The sequence below is a fragment of the Chrysochloris asiatica genome, unplaced genomic scaffold (genome assembly GCF_000296735.1).
Source record: "Chrysochloris asiatica unplaced genomic scaffold, ChrAsi1.0 scaffold00121, whole genome shotgun sequence".
In the NCBI taxonomy this organism is placed as follows: Eukaryota; Metazoa; Chordata; class Mammalia; order Afrosoricida; family Chrysochloridae; genus Chrysochloris; species Chrysochloris asiatica.
Window position 1 is genome coordinate 1,027,964 of NW_006408639.1, and position 13,536 is coordinate 1,041,499.

Sequence of the window (13,536 nt, forward strand, 5' to 3'; positions counted from 1 at the left end):
ATGATATCTCATTGTTGTTTTGATTTGCATCTCTCTAATGGCTAGTGATCGTGAACATTTCTTCATATGTTTGTTGGCTGCCCAGATCTCTTCCTTGGTGAAGTTTGTGTTCATGTCTTGTGCCCATTTTTAAATTGGGTTATTTGTCTTTTTCTTGTAAAGGTGTTATAGTTTCCTATATGTTTTAGAAATTAGTCCCTTGTCTGATGTGTCATTGCAAAAGATTTTTTTTTCCCACTCTGTGGGCTCCCTTTTTTACTCTTTTGGTGATGTCTTTTGATACACCAAAGTTTTTAAATTTTAGTATGTCCCAATCATCTATTTTGTCTACTTTTGATGTATAATTTTCAAAATGTTTGGTAGTCTGTGTATGCCCTGTATTAGAGCTCCTACACATTTGTCCCTATTTTTTCACTGATGGCCTTCACAATTCTGGGATTCACATTTAGGTCTTTAATCCATGCTGAGTTGGTTTTTGTATAAGGTGTGAAATGAAGGTCTTGTTTCAATCTTTTGCATATCACTTTCCAGTTCTGCCAGTACCATCCGTTGAAGAGACTATCTGTCCTATAGAGTTGCTTTGAGTCCGATGCAACTCAGGGGCACACAGCAACAAAAACATCATCCTGTCAGTGCACAAAATAGAAGTCACTGTAAGCATTAGAAGCAGAAATGGATTTATTGCTTGGGTTCAGGAGGTTATAAAACCACTAGAAGGTGAAATAAGCTAGCCTTAGAGGGGGGCTGCTTACTATACTTTTTGGCTTAATGATCGCCAGGCAGTGCAGCTGTAATTATTATTATTGTTGTTGTTAAGTGCCATTGAGTTGGTTCCGACCTATAGTGATCCTGTATAGGGTTTCTGAGGAAGAGCTGGTGAGCTTGAACTGTCGACCTTGTGGCTCAAACTAACATTGCAGTCCAGCAAGGTCTAGAAACGGTAGCTGCTTCTGTTGCTGCCATAACAGCCCCCCATTGATGCTGCTGGTCAGTCCAACCAATGGCCAATTCTCATGTCTGCCCAAATCAGTCATCACCTCCCAGCCGCAGAGAAAATGATTTCCTTTTCCCTCCGACTGCCCAGACCACACAGCAGTGCAGCTCTCTGGCAGAATCTAAATCCTAAACAGATTCTTTATGACAACTGAGAAGCAAAGCACAGTTTTGGACATTTTAGCCACTGTCATACATACAAAACAAACGTAACATAAAGTGTGAATAGATTCTGGGTAGCATGAATCAAAATTAAGCACATTTATTGAGTATTGGTTATGGCTTTTGAAAGCTTATGGATATACGTTCTGCTACCTCTTTTGTTGTTACTAAAACCCCAAAAAATTAATAAAAAAAAAAGCTAAAGACAAAACCCTAGCCATCCAGTTAATTCTGGCTCACAGCAATCCTATATAGGATTTCCAAAACTGTAAAACTTTACAGTTTCTACAGGGAGTAGAAAACCTCCCTCCTCGTTCTTTTGAAGAGCAGTTGGTAGATTCAGTCTGCTGACTTTGTGGTTTCTAAGTAGGGGTCAAACTCTAACTTCCCTGAGCAAACTCTCACCTGCAGTGACATTTTGTTATTCATCATAGGACTAAAACAAATCTGAAGGTCTTTAGATAGGGTACATTCTCCTCATTCGAGATGGCAGCATAGTGTTATGGTTAAGGGCATGGATGCTGGATTTGGGTGGCCTGGGTTCTGGTCCTACGTCTGTCAATTCTTGGATCTTTGTCCTTAGAGAAGTTACATAGACTCCCTCTTCCTTACTTTTTCCTTAAATAAAATTGTTTTTCATTCAAATGGAAATTACCTCCATGACAGGGTTATTGTGAGTTAGTTTATAAAGCGCTTAGAAAATATTAAGTAGTCAGTATATTTGTGATTAAAGGAGCTCTGGTAGCGTAGTGGTTACGAATCGGGCTGCGAACCTTAAGGTCAGCGGTTCGAAACTACCAGCCGCTCCGCGGGAGAAAGATGAGGCTTTCTACTCCCGTAAAGATTTACACCCTCGGAAACCCTGTACAGGGTCGCTATGGGTCGGACCCGACTCGATGGCACTTAACAACAACAACAACAACAACAACAACATATTTGTGATTAAGGAGCTCTGGTAGCATAGCAGTTACAAATCGGGCTGCGAACCGCAAGGTCAGCAGTTCGAAACTACCAGCTGTTCTGCAGGAGAAAGATGAGGCGTTCTGCTCTCGTCAAGATCTACAGTCTCGGAAATCCTGTACAAGGTTGCTATGAGTCAGAACCTACTCCATGGCAGATAACAACAACAACAACATATTTGTGATTATGATTCCTGTCACTTCTTTTTCCAATCTGTTTGGCCCCATCTGTGTGTATGATCTGTGCACTAAAGCATTGGTCTCAGGTTTAGTACTTGATTCATTTCTTCCTCTCCCTTTTATCTCTCTATCCATGCATCTGTCTATCTATCTATCCATCCACCTATCTATGTAAAGGTTTGTGGGAAGGCAGCATATGCATTGCAACCAGTTGTCACTGAAACAAGAGGAGATTAATTTGATGTGCCTAAGACTACATATTGGAACAGAGATACCCTATCTTCCACCTTAGGTGAGGTCTCAGTTCGTCTGTCAGCTACTCAGTCCTTCCCCAGCTCTCCCCTCCCTGTCTCTTCGCTGCTGCCTGGTTATCTGGGGGCTGTCGTTGAGACTTCTGGGCTATAGCCAAGAAGGTAATTAGAAACCTTTGTCCTGTTGGTGATGCAGCCTCAGAAACTTCAGCCTGCCTCTTTGTCAATCCGGTTTCATAGTTTTTGCAGCATGTGGGGCTGTTGTAGATATTCTACGAACTTTCCCTAAGCTATGAGAATGGGACAATATGCTTAGGAGAAAGCTCAGGAGTGGAAACACTGAGTGTGGTGGCTGCTGGCTGGCTTTAGTGCCCAGAGCAGACGTGGAGATAATGCAAGGAAGTAAGATCACAGGATTCCACTAATTGTCTAGGGAATCATTAGCAAGCTCCTGTTTCTCACCTCCCGTATCCTTATCAATAGGCTGGGGACCATAAGATTTTACCTCATAACATTTTTCATGAAAAGATGAACCATACAAACACCAGGAAGACAAAATTCCTGCTTCTCTTCCTTCCACACGTTGTTGTTAAATGCTGTCACGCAAGCAAGCATAGGGTTTCTGAGGCTGTAAATCTTTGTGGGAGCCAAAAGCCTCATCTTTCTTCCATGGAACAGCTTGTGGGCTCAAACTGCCATCCTTTGGTTCTCAGTCCAGTCAGTGCTTATTTTACAGAGCCACTGTGTTCTACATGTAGTGATGTACGAAGGGCTGAAAACCACCTTTCTGGCCCATCACACATACGGCATGTCTCATGTCATGCTAAAGCTTCCCTTACACATTTCTCCTTATTAGTTCTCACAGCAAGCTTTTACATAGGCTGAAATGACCCCAAAGACTTGTCTGTGAATTTCTAACCTGCAAGTGGATATAGACAACACACAATTATTACAAAAAGTGAAATGGGGCTTGGATATGAAAGTCTTTTTAAATTGATACTTTACATCACAGATGAAATGGGGACCGTTTATGGCTGTGGGCAGAATGACGTCCTCAGTAATAAGGAAGAGATGGACAACGGATGTATTAGCGTGCCAGGATTGTGCGGGAGGAAAGGTAGAGACCACTAGTTGGAAGTGTAGATCCTTGGCACCAAGGAAAGGTTGCTCTGTTTTGTTTTTGTCTTAGTGATTGTAGCAAATGAACGAGGGAGGGCCGAAGATGCCGAAACGACAGTGCTGCCGTAAGAAATGATACCTTCTTCAAAAAATCTGAAATTAATATATTTTGCTCAAGGACTGAAGCAGGAGGAACAGAAAGTTGGGGGATGGGAATTGAAATGTCTGCGATGAAAAGTGTGATTAGTAATAAGCCTGAAATTAATGAAGTGTTTTTGATGAATATCATGTTTGCCGTTTAAACACATACCGTGCTAAGCTCTTTATGTTGTTGTCCCTAAGTGCCATCGAATCAGTGCTGACACATAGTGACCCTGTATAGCATTTCCGTGGAATGGCTGGTGGGTTTGAACTGCCGTCTTGAGGTTCAAATTGACCTTTTGACTATTGCATTATCGTACAGCATGCAGTGCCCCACCATGACTCCCAGCTCTATAGGCTAATCCCTATGTTGTTTTATCTCTGTGGACCTTCTGAAGAGAAACACACTATTGTTACCTTTATTTTTTAGATAAGGTGATTAGGCTCAGTGTTTCGTTCAAGATTTATACAGGCAGTATGGTGGAACTGAGCCTCAAACGAAGGTCTCCAAAGAGCCACTTTTGCCTACTGCCTTCCCCACAATGTGGCTATCCCACAGATGGAATGATGTTAAGGGCACAAGGAAGATTCACAAGGGTAGGGACTAGTAACTTAGATATTTCAAATTAAGGAGTTGAGCGGTTAGGGTAATTTGGGTAGGTAAAGACATAGAGGAAAAGAGAGGGAGGAAAATGTAGGGATGGTAATGAAAGGGAAGCTGAAGAACAGATTCTGTGAGAATAGAAAATGAGAGGATTTCTTAAAGCAGAACCCATCCTGGACTGTTCTGTTAGGTATCATCGAGAGAATTAGGCTTGTAGTGACCCCACATGACAGTGTAGAATTACTACGTCAGGTTTTCTAGGGTTCATATTTATGCAGTTTGCCAGGCCTTTTTCCTATGGAGCCACTGAGAGCGTTGGACCATCGAGTCTACAGTTAACTATTGTACCCTCAGGACTCCTGAAACAGAATTCCGTTGACCTATTAGAGGAACACAAAAATAAACCATTTTCTTAGCTACTGAAAATTTGGAGCAGTCACAGCTGTAGCACAATATAGTGTGCCTTGGGTAATATAAATAATAGGTATCAGATTTTGATGTTTGCTAGAATTACTTGGCAATTTGTTCCAGAAGTTTTGTGCCTTGCTCTGCCTCCAGATGTTGTGATTCAGAATCTGGCTGAGGCTGGAGCATGCAAATTTTAATCAGTTCTTCAGGTATACCAGATTTCAAGGACCTATGCATCACTCTACCTTAATCAATTTGAAGGCACTAAAAAGTATTGTAAGTGCTCTGATGGCAGTTAGATATACAGTTAGATAGGATCGTTATGAATCAGTATTGACTGGCTGACAGTGTGTCTGATTTGGGTTTGTGACATTGACTACAAGACTTTGGAGTTACCAAGACTGTTCTTTCTTTCTGGCCAGAAGCAATTCCAAAACAGATATGGGTAAGAAGATGAGGGTGTAGATTTTAGCTCCTCTGAGCCCCTATAGCTAATGTGGCTTTGTGCATGACTTAAAGGGTCTTGTATGAAGAGGATGGAGTTGATAAATGATAGTACTTCATCTAAGAAAAAGGAGCTCTGGTAGCATAGTGGTTACGAATCGGGCTGCTAACCTCAGGGTCAGCAGTTCAAAACTGCCAGCTGTTCCGCCGGAGAAAGATGAGGCTTTCTGCTCCCGTAAAGATTTACAGCCTCGGAAACCCTGTGCAGGGTCACTGTGAGTCGGAACCAACTCCACGACACATAACAACATTTAAGAAAGTAAATTTTTCAAAAATTATCAATGTATGCAGTATGGTGATATTATATTAAGTGGACATATAACTGTATACAAACTTAGAAATTAAGTTGCATCAAAACTTCGTCAATCTAGAGTCATAAATAAGGCTCTTGAATCAAGGTAGTATGAATTGGCAAAGGAAAAAGACTGTAATGTCGGTGTGAACCACAAGGTTATAGATTCAAGCTCACTAGCTGGTCCTCAGAAACCCTAAACAGGGTTGCTATGAGTCGGAACCCACCCGGCAGCACGTAACAAGACCAGGTATAGCTTTTCCATGGAGCAGCTGGTGAGTTTGAACCAACAACCATGAGGTTCAAACCAACCTTGAGGTCAAGCACTTATACTAAGACAGCACACCAGGTTCAAGTAGTTTTCTGTCATTCAAACTTTTAAGTAGCTGATAAAAAGTAGCTCTTTTAAAAAGCCCAATGATGTTGTTTTCTTCTCCCTCCTCACAAATGTGACACCATTTAAGTTACTTCAACTGAATAGCAAACTGTTGTGAATGTCTTTTAAATTTAATGGACTTTTTATTTCTTTTTAATGGGACAGCTGTATTAACAAAATGTAGACCCGGGTCCAAGGTCTATGTTTGTAATGAAAAGCAGTGTTCCTGTAGTAAACCTGGTTCTATATTGGCAACACTACTTAGAAATGTTTTACCAAAAAAAAGTGCTAGACTGCCATCTACTGTTCAAAGAAATCACATAATTTAATTGTTAGCCGAATTTAACATGCATTCTACTTAGGGGACCAAGGAAACTTATTAAAAATGGAAATTATCTGACTCCATCTCAGATATTCCGATTCCATAGACCTGGCGTGGCTTCAGGAATCTGCATTTGTAGTAGGCACCTCAGCTGCTATTATATAGGCTAGTGAGTCAAACCAAACCTGTTGTTTTTTATTTGATTCTGATTCACACTGACCCTAGGACAGACTAGAGCTGTCCCATAGGACTTCCAACACTACAAATCTTTATCAGAGCGACTGTTTGTCTTTATCCCGAAGAGCAGCTGGTGGGTTCAAATGGCAAACGTTTCTATTAGCAGTGCAGCACTTAACCACTGCACCACCAAGGCTCATGCAGGATAAAAACATATCTTTTAAAAATAGTCATATAAATCTTAGCTGTTATAAGGTGGGTTAATGCACTGTACTGCTTAATCGGGTTTGAACCACAAGGTCAGCGGTTCAAGCTCAGCAGCCACATCCTCAGAAACAGTATACAGAGTCGCTGTGAGTTGGAGCCTGCTCGACAGAACTCAACAACAACAATAAAAACACTCTTCAGACACATCAGACAATACCCACAGTTCCACCAACGACCCAAACGTCACAGATGGTTGCTTTTTTTACTTTTAATTAAAAAGTATGAACCTTTTCATGACTGTAGACATTTGCATACACTTGAATGCAACTCTATTTTCTAATGTGGCATTCTCTAATAAAATTTGCAAGCTGTGAAGTCTTTCTTTTCACTTCTCCTCAAATTACTTTTTATGAGACTATTTTTAGAGGGATTATTTTCTAGATGATTATATGTCTCTCATTTTCGTCTTCATCATACAGTCACTTTTTGGTTGTTTTTGTTTTTCTCTTCTTTCTGCTAGGATAATTATTGATGGAGCTAATCTCACCATAGCTAATGTCACTTTAGAGGACCAAGGTGTTTACGGCTGTTTGGCTCAAACGACCCTAGACAGCGCTGCTGATGTAACCCAAGTGACTGTGCTTGGTAAGTTTACTAACTGATGAGAAATCTGTTTATTTCTTCTCCCTGAGAAGAGTTAATGCCATTGTTCTTATGCAACTGAAATGATGATTATTCTGTTTGAACACATGCATGTGTATTGCTCGTTGATTAATTTCATATAGAATGTGGCCCCACATTCAGATACTTTCTTATCTATTCAAAGATGTGAGTTCATGATTAATTGCTTTTCTCTGCATGGGAAATGTTGTCAGTAGAATTGAAAGGTAAGCAGTGCTTTACAGAAAACAAGTCAGACTAGCTTGTCCTAGAGATCTTGAGCCACGGTTTCCAAGTGTGCAGAGGGATAGTGCCCAATGATGGAGTAGGCTAGAGGGGGACTCAGGGAGGTGAAGGAACAGGGAATAGTGTTCATACCCAGGAAGGATGAGGAGGAGTTTAAGGTTATATAAATGAATGCCTTCATTTTTTTTTTTAATGAAAATGCAAATTAGAAACCAATGTGTACATTCCACTAGTGTTATCAATTCAAGTACCTCTCAAATCACCAATGATCAAACTGTTACACTATCCGCTAGATAGCTTGCATTTCCGGCTCAAGATTTCTTCCCCACCCAGTCCTGTGACCTGCAAAAGTGACCTATAAGGACACTATGAACTTGCCCTCTAGCTTGCCTTTGGTTCAGCCAATGGAGAGCTCTGACAATCGAGGAGGAAGTGTTTGGAGTCCCCCTTTCTTGTTCCCCCTTCCTTCTAGGTTGGTGAGCACCCTCTGCCAAACCTCCTTGCTCTCTCAGGGAGGTTCTCCCCATAAAGCACTTTCCAGTGGGATTCTGGAAACTGCCCCACTTCCCCACCAGTATATCAAGTATTTTTCTTTCTTTCTGATAGTTTGCTTGTCCCATTTTAATCAACAGGTTTTTATGCATAATCAAAGGGAAGAAGCTATATATATCCTGCTTCAATCCTGACTGATATGTACAATTTTAGTTTTCTCTTATTTCCTCCTTTAATTCTGTTTCATTGAGCACCATTTGCCTTTTGCTTAAGTTTCCCAATTTGCCTAAGTGCCTTTATCCATACATCATATGTGTAAACCAAACTAAAGCTGTTGTTATCAAGTTGATTTGATTCATAATGATCCCATGTATTATGGAGCACACGTGTTGCATATCTTTCTTGACTATAATCTTTCTGGAAGTAACTCATCAGATTGTTCTTCCATAGAGACACTGGTGGGTTCAAACCACCAAACTAGGCTAACAGCAGATTGCAAACTGTTTGTGCTACAGACTCCTCTGTTAAACATTTAGGTCATCATTATTAACAGGCATTCATATCTTTGGAGTCCTGGTGTGGTGCTGTGGAGTAAGCACTGGATTGATAACCTCAAGGTCAGCGGTTCAAACCCGCCAGCTGCTTCTTGGAAACTCTATACAGGAAGCTATGAGTTAGAACCAACTTAACAACAGCAGTTCATATGTCTAGTTCTTTGTTTCCTAATGTCCACAGGTTTCTTCAGCACAGGCTGAAGGAAAAAGAACGGAGTCTTTTCTGAGGTACATATCTTAGAAAGTAGGTTAAAAATACGCAAATGAGAGCATCTCTTTATAGGAAGCAAATGACCACCACATGGGACTCTTCCAAAAAAGCAGAGCATTTTCCAGTTGTGCAGAAGTTATACAGACTTTGCACTTTATATAGACTTTCAAAAGGACTGTGTCTTTTGGTGAGATGTTTGGCCATAATACATTTCAGTTTCTCCAGGGATAGCCAAGCCGAAATGTTTAACCCTTTCCTTATTGTTTCAATCATGTTTATTCCAACCAGATAAAATAGTCGATCTTCAGGGAAGTTCTGATTTACCTCAGACACCATGAATATAGGGCTAAGTAGCACTTTCACTAGAGTCCTGGTGTGAACCTGTAAGATAAGCCCTGAACTGCTGCCTGCAAGGTCAGCGATTCAGGCTTTGTTCCTAAGTATTTTGAACAGTGGCAGGCAACAAGGAGACTAGGCTTTTCACTACCTCATGCTCAAGTTCTAAATTCCAGTCTTGTGATTAGGCCGCCATTTTCTAGAACTACATGTGTAGTGGTTATGAATCGGGCTGCAAACCTTAAGGTCAGCAGTTCAAAACTACCAGCCGCTCCGCGGGAGAAAGATGAGGCTTTCTACTCCCGTAAAGATTTACACCCTCAGAAACCCTGTACAGGGTCACGATGGGTTGGAACCGACTCGACGGCACTTAACAACAACAACAACAACATAATCTTGCAATTTTAAATAAGTGACTACGATTACATGCTGCTTATATGTATGAACTGGAGTCCTCGGGTGGAGCTTGGGTTATTGTGCCAGACTGCAAAGTCGGTTTGAACTGCAAGGTTAGTGGTTCAATTTGACCAGTTGCTCCTCAGAAACCATACACAGGGTCAGGACTGACTCAATGGCACTTTACAACAACCACATATATATGAACTATGAACTAATCTACCAGTTTTGTAGAATGAAATTGGTATTTTTAAAGACTATGAATAGGTTACATTTTCTTAGTCATTTTCTACTAAGACTAATGTCAAGCTTTGTTTTAAACAAACATTTCTTAGAAACTGATGATCATAGACCACGTGTCATTTCCCTTGCAAACAATTTTTAAAAGCATACGCTGGACCAATTTCTAATTTAAATTCCTTTAAAAGCCTTCACCTGGACTTCCTTTGACAGCCTCATTCTTTGAAGTCTCAGCTGTAAATCAGTTAAGTCAGCTCCATTTCAGTTCTTTTCATGCCATCTGGACCTATTTTAACCTTAGATGCAACCTGTTACTCTTTCCGCTTCAGGAACCTACAGGAATGAGTAGACTCTTAGTGTTGAAGAGAAACCTGTTTCAGAATCCAGCAATTTTGAAATCTATTGATGAAATACCTTCTTAAGACTCTCAAGTTTGGACACAGTTACAAACTACTTTTATAAAGTAAACATCTTCTTTTTTGAATTCAAAACATTGTTGGTTTTCAAAGTACATTTCCAGATGATGGCAAATGCTCAGCATGAGAAGGACATGTTGCCTCCCTCTTGGGGAAGAGCCCGCTGACAGGTTACAGTAGATAATATTTTCCTTGGCTTTTTTGAGACAACATCAATGTCCTAGAATTGATCTTGTCTTGAGAGAATTCTAACTATTTTAAGTTTAGGGCCATTAAGGATAAGATTTAATTTCATTATTGCCTATATAAGTGTCAAGAATTTCCCAATACTTTAACACTTCAAATTTGTCATCTCCTACTCAACTTTCTTAAGGAGTTCTGGTAGCGTAGTGGTTACAAAAATTAGGCTGCGAACCTCATGGTCAGCAGTTCGAAACTACCAGCTGTTCCGTGGGAGAAAGATGAGACTTTATGCTCCTGTAAAGATTTATAGCCTGGGAAACCCTGTACAGGGTTGCTATGAGTCAGAACCGACTCCACGGCACATAACAACAACAACTCAACTTTTTAATTTTCGTCACAACATAAGTGCCAAATCTTTGTCTTCCAACATATGCCATCTTCCTACTCTTTTTCTGAACTCATAGGCAAGAGAATATAGAAATTGCTAGAATGTACTGAGTATTCAATTGTAAAAATTACAATAAAAATTCAAAATAGTTGCATAAAAATAGGCTGAACACATGTTCTCTTATTTTACTGTAAGCATAGCATCACATTTATTTTTCTAATATGCTAATTATATGCATGGTTTAAATGATGGTATAGTTTTCAAGTACTCATTTAGTCACAGAACATTTTTAAGCAAAGCACTGAAGGTAATGCAAGGATTAATAACATCTGGTCTCTACTCTAGGAGATCTGCACAGTGATGTACAGGAAATGAATTAGACATATAGTAAGCATAGCTGCTGTAAGAAAATAAGTGGTCCTTTTGGAATAGAGTGTGATTCTCAGAATTGAGTGTGTTTAATCATCATCTCAAGAATTGTTTAGAAATGTAGGTTTCTTGGTCCCACTCCTTCAATAAGTAAGGGCTAAGGATTGGCTCAGGTAGCATAGTGAATTATGGGTTAGGCTGCTAACTGAAAAGTTATCAGTTTGGAATCTGCCAGTCCCTCTGTGGGAGAAAGGTGAGACTTTCTGTGCCCATAAAGATTTACAGCTTTGGAAACCTTAAGCTGTTATGAGTCAAGTTGTTATGAGTCAGGACTACCTGGACGGCACACAAACACCACCAAGTTGGGCTCAAGCATCACAACAATTGTGAGAACGGTGCAGGACCAGGCAGAGGGTCACAATGAGTCGGAACCGACTTGATGTCACCTAACGACAACTTAACCGGCATCATCACTGTTAATGACTACCCCTAAAGGAACCCTGGTGCTAGACTGTTAAATCACAAGGTCAGTGAGTCAAAGTCACCAGTCACTGCTTGCAAATGCTGTACAGGGTCACTATGACTTACAATAAGAGAACCCTGATGACCCTTGTCAAGGTTGGCCTTTGAGAACTGTTGCTGGAGTGCAGGTGGTGATGGTGGTGTGCCGTTAAGTCAATTCTGACTCACAGTGACCTTGTATAGGGTTTGCAAGGCTGTAAAATCTTTACAGGGCAGAAAGCCTTGTCTTTCTCCTGTGAAGTGGCTTGTAGATTTGAACTGTTGATTTTGCAGTTAGTAGCCCAGTGCATAACCAGTACGCACCAGGGCTCGTTTATTGTGTCAGGAGTGGTGATATGCCGTGGAGTTGGGTCTGACTCATAGAGAACGTGTAGAGGGTTCCCAATGTTGTAAGTCTTTATGGGAGCAGAAAGTCTTACCTTTCTCCTGTGGACCGGCTGGTAGTTTCTAACTGTTGATCTTGAGGTTAGCAGCCTGACTCTTAATCAGTACGCTACCACAGTTTCTGGTGTGAGTCAAGCGATATAATACCTCTAACTGGAAAACAGATGTGAAAAACTATTTGAAGGGCTGGCAAAATATGGACAACTCAAAGTGGAGACATGGACCCAGTGAGGAAAGCTAGCTGTCAACTTGCCTAAATGAGGGAATCTGGTAAGCAGAAGTAATGATCTGCATTTTCCTTACCTTCATCTTTTATTTTTCACTAGATGTACCAGATCCACCAGAAAACCTTCTCTTGTCTGAAAGACAGAACAGGAGTGTTCGGCTCACTTGGGAAGCTGGCGATGACCACAATAGCAACATTACCGGTAGGGAAGACATGGGATGGTAATGAAATGTACATGACAATGTCAAAACAAATATTAAAACCATTTTACCACCTTTGGTGCATAATCCTTCATAAATTGTCACATTTTATGTAAATTTTAAAATAACGTAAGCATATTTAATGGATTCTAATGTATTCCCCTCCCATGTTCCTAATGCCAGAGTATATTGTCGAATTTGAAGGAAACAAAGAGGAGCCTGGAAGGTGGGAGATATTGACTCATGTCCCAGGCAAAGACACAACAGTCATCTTGTCTTTGGCTCCATATGTAAGGTACCAGTTCAGGGTTATAGCTATGAATGAAGTCGGGAGAAGCCAACCCAGCCAGCCATCAGACCATCATGAAACACCTCCAGCTGGTACGTAAAATCTCACAGCAAATTTCTAACAAAATATATTGTACTTATTTTGTCTCACTCTTTGAATGTCTGAGAAAAATAAAAAGACTGAAAGTGATGTAGGATTTTAAATGCTCCCAAATAGAGAACTTGAAAATAGCTGTAAGTTAATAATGCAAAATACAGAAAGTGTAATAATCTCTTAATTATTGAATAAATGTTTGTTAAGCAGCAGGGAATTGGGAGGGATTATATGAAAAAGCATTATTCAGAGTAATTTTGGATCGCTATCATGTTTAAATTTCATAAAGTAAGTTCTAAACAGAATCTTAATATTATCAAAACTCGAGGATTCACCTTTCCGGAATACTTTTGACTCACGGGGGCCTTGTTAAAACTTCAATTCATTTGTTGTCCTTCATTTTTATGTGTTTTAACTTATATTTTGCAACTCAGTAGCTATTTAAATTCCTAAGGCTTTTTTATGTTATACAGTTCATCCTAAGGATTTGTTTGTTGTTAGATGCCTTCGAATCAGTACCAACGCACAGCGGACCCCAAGCACAACAGAATGAAACACTGCCCAGTCCTGGGCCAAACCCACAACCACTACTACACTTGAGCCCATTGCTGCTGCCGCTGCTACAATCCATTTCAC

The 13,536-nt window shown here is 40.4% G+C and overlaps 1 protein-coding gene across 3 annotated transcripts in view; it reads left to right on the forward strand.

Moving 5' to 3' along the window:
• CHL1 (cell adhesion molecule L1-like) overlaps positions 1 to 13,536 on the forward strand; it is a 152,467-nt gene that overhangs the window by 103,830 nt on the left and 35,101 nt on the right. For all 3 annotated transcript variants that reach the window (XM_006868655.1, XM_006868657.1, XM_006868656.1), the window contains 3 exons: positions 7,216 to 7,340; positions 12,419 to 12,520; positions 12,702 to 12,899. In XM_006868655.1, the coding sequence (XP_006868717.1) occupies positions 7,216 to 7,340; positions 12,419 to 12,520; positions 12,702 to 12,899 (425 nt within the window). The remainder of the gene's footprint in view (positions 1 to 7,215; positions 7,341 to 12,418; positions 12,521 to 12,701; positions 12,900 to 13,536) is intronic.